General features: G+C 36.0%; 1 protein-coding gene across 1 annotated transcript in view; it reads left to right on the forward strand.

Moving 5' to 3' along the window:
- PAK2 (p21 (RAC1) activated kinase 2) overlaps nt 1-6,554 on the forward strand; it is a 56,159-nt gene extending 49,605 nt beyond the window's left edge. The window contains exons 14-15 of the mRNA XM_063306779.1: nt 1,747-1,884; nt 2,894-6,554. Coding sequence (XP_063162849.1) covers nt 1,747-1,884; nt 2,894-2,980 — 225 coding nt within the window. The 3' untranslated portion in view covers nt 2,981-6,554. The remainder of the gene's footprint in view (nt 1-1,746; nt 1,885-2,893) is intronic.
- The last annotated feature ends 846 nt before the right edge of the window (nt 6,555-7,400 follow it).

A 7,400-nucleotide genomic window follows, 5' to 3' on the forward strand; every position in this document is an offset into this window, starting at 1 on the left:
AGAAAACCACCTATAAAGTTTTTTTTAAATGCTGAGTTTTAATCCACTGAAGAACTAAACAAAAAGTTATGCTTTCCAATAAAGTTGAATAAGATAACTGGAAATTTCTTGCGTTTCTACCTCAGCTGTGCATACTGTTTTCATTCCACACAGTGGAATGAAGAGCTGGTGAGTAGACCGGCTCTTCATAATTCCTCTCTGGACAAGGAGGGGACTTGAGATTGCCCACAAGTGCTCCAAACAGTTGTTCCTTGTGAGGAGACCACAAGAAGTGGTCTTGGCAGGTGTAAAGCTCTGGGGAATGAGGGAACAGCCATCTTTGTATTGTTGTATTGAAATGGTTTTAAATTTTAACTGCATTTTATTGTAAACCGCCCAGAGTCCCCCATGAGATGGAGATGGGCGAATAGATTTATAAATCAATCAATCAATCTTGCTCAAACCACAGTCGGTGCCTTCAAAAGGACACTGGGTTTGCATACTTCCTTTTCTAATCGCTTTCAGAAATTGCTTGTTAGCAGCTTTTCAACTGTTAGGAATCTTTGGATCAACGAGTCTGAAAACACAGGGTGAGTTTCCTTCAACCCTTAGCGAAGGAAGTTTTAAATACAAGTTTAAGGACTTTAATTGGGTGGGGGGGATAAGCAGTAAAAGAGTGATTAGAACTTTAATTTTGGAAAGTTACAAAAGGACTAAGGGTCCTGATGGATTTGAAATAAGATTTTGGAATTAATTATAAGAATCCTTCCATAGGAAAATGCTTTTGTTTTAAATTCTTTTTTAAAAAAAACATGATAGGATGGGACTTTGAAGGTTAGACACTAGAGGGAACTAGAGCTATAGAAACTATAGCGAAAGCTCAGTCCAAGTGGCAATGAATTGGACTGGCTGCTGTTGGAAGCAGGGCTCCCCAAATGATCTTAGTGGGGGGTGGGAATCTTGCAGGAAAAGGCATTCTCTCAAGTGACCTAGTCCAGAGCCACTTGGGACTTTCTAATTTCTGCATGCAAATTCATTTGTTTTAATTTATATGGCCACCCATTTCTCCATACTGACTTGGGTGGCTAATACATAAAAACAGTCAAAACAACACCAAGCAACAATAAACCTCAACAAATCATTCATGCATGCCCTACACACGCATATGTATGTATAAAGTGGCTGTTGCAGGTAACACCCAAATAAAAATACATCTCACAACATCTCACAGGCTCAGACTAATCTATTTTAAAAAAACCCAAGGGGAGTGTAATCTGGCTATGTAAGTGGGGTATGCCCATGCCAAAAGAAAGTAATGAGTGAATGGAAGAGTTGTAGTGGTATTCAGGGGTACTGGGTGATCTCCAAAATCACAGTACAGGCCCACCAAGAGTCCAGTAGTGGTGAGGGAAGAAAGTGGTTGGATTCATCCCAAGCCTCAGTTGGATGTAACAGAGTCACATCTTATTACTGTAGGATACATACAATGTGAGACACATTGTGATCAAAATAAAAAATAAAAAGCTTCTCAGTGAAATAACAATACGCAGTGTGATATGTGTCGGCCGGCCATTTTTTAGTTTTTCGTTTTTGGGTATCCCTGTTCAGCTTCTAAGAAAACCAGGATTTTCTGGAATATACTGTATCAGAATACCACCAAGACTGAATAATCTTCATGTCTCTTCAAATTTTGTGATTTAAAGTCAAATACAGAAAAATATTCAAATCAGCTTTCGATTTATTAATGCTCAGGGTTTTTCCTTACAGGCATTATATTTAATAGCAACTAATGGCACCCCAGAGCTGCAGAGCCCAGAGAAACTGACTCCAATATTCCGTGACTTTTTAAATAGTTGTTTGGAAATGGATGTAGAGAGAAGAGGGTCAGCCAAAGAACTGTTACAGGTAAAGGAACTAAAGTGTTGTAAATTAAGAATGTTAAATATAAATAAAATATATTTTCATAAGGGAAGGATTGAGGAAGTTTCCTAGTCTGATTTCTTGGGAACAGTTGCTGTCTTATCTTTCTTTTGAATTCTTGGATAGCCAGATACAGTCTTTCTGTTCCCCTCTTGTATGCATTAATACGTACTTTCCTGAAAAAAATGTGTGTGTGCTTCCCACATGCCATATATAAAAGCAGTGAAAAACAGTATTATCCTTTCTCTTCCCTTGGCATACAGCAGAATCCCCACCACTCTGGCCTAAATACTAAAGTATTTAGTAATTGTGTCAGGATGCTATATGCCTCCACTTGTTCCTTTTCCACTCCAGCTCAAACTCGAATTAAAAGTCAGTCTTTAACATGGAGATGCATGATTCATTGTGCTGATCATAGGAAGACTGTCATGAGGGAGAGAAAGGAAGACAACCACATGGCCTTCCTAGTTGATGGTCTTGTGCTTGTAAAATGCAGCTAAGAATAGTCACTGTATCTGCAGTTACTTCAGAGGAGTTCCTTAGAATAGGAAGAATTTGCAGACTTCTCGGTCTTGTTCCATTCATGAAAAGTATTGTTAGTGCCATTTAACAAAGATTGAGAGTTAAGAGCCACAATTTATTGGACTCGCTTTCACCCGATCACTGTTCATAGCATAGCAAGGCAGCTATAATCACATTTATTTATATAAAAGAAGTACTGGTAAGGAAATAGTGGAAGAATGTTCTTCTGTCATTGTAACATCCATCAGTGGAGTTACTTCTGTGACTTAATGTTTTGAGTACTGAAACTGCCCCAAGGTTGCATGCTTCTCCTTTCTCTTAATACCCTCCTCTCTTTGCCAGTTTTCTCAGGCACCCATATGAACAATATGTTGGTGTATAATCTTATCTTTGGATTGTTTACAAAGTGTTAGTTTTGAAATGGTATTTTGAAGTATCTATCCATTAAAACTTCTGTTTCTCTTTCTACTAGCATCCTTTCTTGAAACTGGCAAAACCTTTGTCAAGTTTGACGCCATTGATTCTAGCAGCCAAAGAAGCCATGAAGAGTAATCGCTAGCATTCTGCTGTGGCCTTCATCATTCCTGGTGTTTGTTTGTTTGTTTGTTTTGTTTTTTGTCTAAATCTTCATAATATACACATTGTTGCGCTTGTTAGGGATGTTGAAAGCCTGCAGAAGGGGAAAAAAATCACCTCAGCTTGAAGATACAAGAGAAGAAAAATGGTGATAATAGTGAACTTTTCTGTAAGTCTTGAAGAAGTTGTAAACTGAATCACTGGCCTTTTCACCACTTCTGCAGACAACTCAAATATATTCTGCTGTATCCGTGAGTTGTTTTTCAGTGACTTTGCTGTAACAGTTCCCACCTGTGCTCTGATTTGAGTACTTGCAATACTTGAACAACTGATTCAAGCTTTTAAAGGGAGGCATTACTTTATTCTGTTAACCTTTTTTCACCTTAGGTTTGCTTTGCTAGGCAGTAATTCAAACTATGGGAACTTCTGAGTTATTTAAGACAGATAGAAATGTGAAAGTTCCTCTTTCTCCTTTTAATATGCAGTTAGGTATAACCCTTTTGGTGTTAACCATCCAGATAGCTGGGGACTGTAATTATTCAGTAGCTGTTTTTAAACAAAGAACACAACATAGGCAGAGTGGAAAAAAAGCGGCTCAGCACAATTGGATGTAGAAATTTATGCATGGACTTTGTAATATAAGGGAAAGATGCCTTTGAATGTTGGAGATTGAATGCCTGTTGAGTAATGCAAAAAGTCTTTATTTTCTTTTCAGTACTGAAACCATCCTTTGAGCTTGGGGAGAAAACCCCAATCCTGTGAATTGTCTTCCAGTTGTTCCTTGTCTGTATAGGCTTATTGGTAACCTTTTAAAGGGATGTCTTGAAAGTGTATTGTTTTCTAGCAAAGTGCTTTATCCATGTTCTGACTTGGGCTTTGGACTTTATGCTGGTGCCTTCTGATTTTTAAAATTACCCTTCTTTGTATTAAATACATTTTGTATATGTTGTACATTTTCTCTCCAAAGCAGATTTGGAATTGTCAGGACTACGTATTAGAGGTCTCTTTCTTTATATATATAAAAATATAAATATAAATATATACATACTCTTTCTACTAACAAAAGACCCAGCAGGTTTGCAAAAGTAGAAGATCCAAGACTTTTTATGTGACTCAGCTGACTAAAGCATCAGAACACCGGAAGTGCTATTTTGTACATATAAAAATGGGAGATAGTAGAATAACTTAGGTTCAATATGATTGGAATTGGCTTGTGAATGACTAGGGAAATTGATCCTTTCTCTTGAAAATCTTTACTATTGTGATTAAGGAGAAAAACAAGATAAAGTGCCTCTCATGCTAAAAGAAACTAATTAGAATAATAAAGTAAACCAACTTGTGGTTGATGTGGCAAGATGTAACTTGGAGATTCTTATATTGCTTAAATCTAAAATCACTATTTTTTTGTACAGCTGACCTTGATAGAAAATTTCTGAATGATAATGTGCCAAATAATAACATAAGACATTATGTAATTTGGTGCTTTAGCTTTCCTAGATGGTATTTTGGGGAGAGTTTCTTAAAGCCTTAGTTAAGAGGCTGCCTCTTGTAGCTTTTTTTCATGGTCAGTGATAAGCCCTTTTTCTATTGAACAATATTCATACAAGAACATCATGACAAAGCTATTGTAAAATGGGCCCTGGCCATGTTCCAGGTTTTGATCCACTGTGTTACAAAGGGCTCCAATTCCTTTACACCTTGGAACTTTTTTGCATTCTGATTGATACCAACAATGCCTTATTAATGCAACGAAAAGCAATGCCACACTCTAGCCTGCAGATCCATATCTTGTCAGAAGTATTAATCTGAAAATTGTCTAACGAAGTAGTCTATTTATTTTCAGAATATTTTGTATGTTTTGTTTTGGTCCAAGGAGATGTGATGTCCTGGTCTGAGTTGTATTTTAAGTCCAATTCTTTCTTTTAAAAATGGTTTTCAATATTAATACTATAGAAGTTAAAATAATTTTGATCTTATATAGATAAATGTGAACCAAATCAAGACATTAAAAATTCCAGTTAATTTAATCTTTTTATTGGGTCTTTTGTCTGTTGCTGGCAATGGAATATGTAGAAAAGAAGGCTCCTGTGGATATGTATGTTTTAGTGTTTTTTATAATAGTGTGAAAAGGTTGTTCTCTTCTGAATGCTTAAATTCTTAACATTTATTGTCACCTTAATAAAAATGAATTTTAGTAAATAATGAACTAAATTTTAATTGTTTTTCAAATCATTTCAAATTGCTTACAATTGGATTAACACAGGAGTTACTGAAATACATTGTACACTCTCTTTTTGCCTCATGGTATTGCGTACTCCAAATTATGTCTGTATGACATTCTTTAAATGTAGCATGCAGGGTATATAATAATCTAATTTTTGTGCCCACTGTTCACTAAAAGGGATAGAAATGAATTGATGAGAACTTTCCATTAGATAAAACACCAGAAAGTTTCTGACCTATGGTCCAGAGTCCTCCAATGGGAGGAGATGGGCGGGGACAAATTAAATAAATAAATAGTTATGTTTGTAATTTGTATAATATGGATTGAACATATATTACTTGATTTATACACATAAAGGAGCAGTTTTCCTCCTCTTTGAGGTTTGGTTTGAACTTCTGAGCCTAAAAAGCTAAATGCTGGAGGTTAATGTATTTGGATAGAGGTGAGCACTGAGCAGTACATTGGAAGATTCTCGACACCTGACGTTCCTATTAACTGCTTTAACCGTATTTCCAGCAATAAAGTGGATAAATAGCTGATTTATTCAGTCATGAGGGACAGATATCTGAAACATAAGTTTTGGTCGACTTAAAATATAGAGCCAGATTAAATTTTGAGACCGTCCATTTTATATCATACACAATACTTGGCAATTTCCCAAATCAAAATACAGTTGTGTGGAAGTTGCTGAAGAGATGAAGTTTTAATTGGATAACTTTAAATAACTAGTAATATCTTTAACATTAAAAGTGGGATGACAAAAGTTCATGAGTGTGTGAGTTCATAAACAGAACTTACCACTGCCATTGAATAACTTAGGTAAATCAGCTTTTGAATCTTAAGACAAGACTATAATGTATGTTTGATGGTGTAAAACTATAATGAGAAGGAACATATCTCATTCCATGGAAGCAGGCTTATCTGGAATGATGAGCTCTCCACCCCCTCAAGATATTGAAACATAGTTATACATAGTACAAAGTAAAGCATGTTTGGTTTGGGTTGGAATCATTCACCATTTGAAATTACATCCAGTTGACTTAATGGTCATCATATGCATACTCTGGAAAAGTTTGGAGTAAATTGCTTTTCTGTTAAGTGTTGAAGAATTTGTTTTTTGTAGCTGGAATTAATTTTTTTTTCTTCGTTCTCTTTCTTTGTCAGAGATGAAAATAATGCAAGCTTTTAATTGTTTTTAAAGCTGTTCTCATGTTTTGTTCCTTTCTTATAATTTAATCCCATTCTGTTATTTAATGTTACTACAATATTAACTATTGTATTTTTCTATGTGTAATGATTTTTTCAGGGCTAGAAATAAACATTTTTAAAATGATTGAGGCTTCTCATTTCTTCTCACCCCACACCATGATTAACTAATAGGATTAGATCAATCAAAGATTTTTATTTTGTTGTGTATGGCTTTCATGATTCATTGGAGCAGATTTGCAATGTAATTATCATTTGTCTTCAAAGCTTCCATGACAGCCAACAAGCTGAGACATCTTGGTGTTATTGAGAACTATTTTCTGGACAGTCCTTTGTCTGCTTAATTTCTCATTAGAAAAAACAGCTGTGAACATGTTAGAAGAGTGAATAACTTGATTGCATTTGTTGATCACAAATTTCAACTAATAATTGACAGTAATAGTTGAATATTAATTCGGCATTTCCCTACTCCAGTGAACTACTACTGCCTGTTACTTTCATCTGTTAGGTGGTTCTGGAACTGATTATGTACTGCCTCTTGAAAGAAGGTTTGCCAGTGGGACACCTCAAATTTACTACACTTAATTTTTCTGTAAGGCCAGTGCTAGTGTCATTAATTTTATTAATTTTATTAATATTTCAAATTTAGTTACTGCCCATCTCAGAGTGACTCTGGGTTTTGTTGTTTATTCGTTTAGTCGCTTCTGACTCTTCGTGACTTCATGGACCAGCCCACACCAGAGCTTCCTGTCGGTCATCAACACCCCCAGCTCCCCCAGGGACGAGTCCGTCACCTCTAGAATATCATCCATCCATCTTGCCCTTGGTCGGCCCCTCTTCCTTTTGCCTTCCACTCTCCCTAGCATCAGCATCTTCTCCAGGGTGTCCTGTTTTCTCATTATGTGGCCAAAGTATTTCAGTTTTGCCTTTAATATCATTCCCTCAAGTGAGCAGTCTGGCTTTATTTCCTGGA

The sequence above is a fragment of the Candoia aspera genome, chromosome 6, assembly GCF_035149785.1.
Source record: "Candoia aspera isolate rCanAsp1 chromosome 6, rCanAsp1.hap2, whole genome shotgun sequence".
Lineage (NCBI taxonomy): Eukaryota > Metazoa > Chordata > Lepidosauria > Squamata > Boidae > Candoia > Candoia aspera.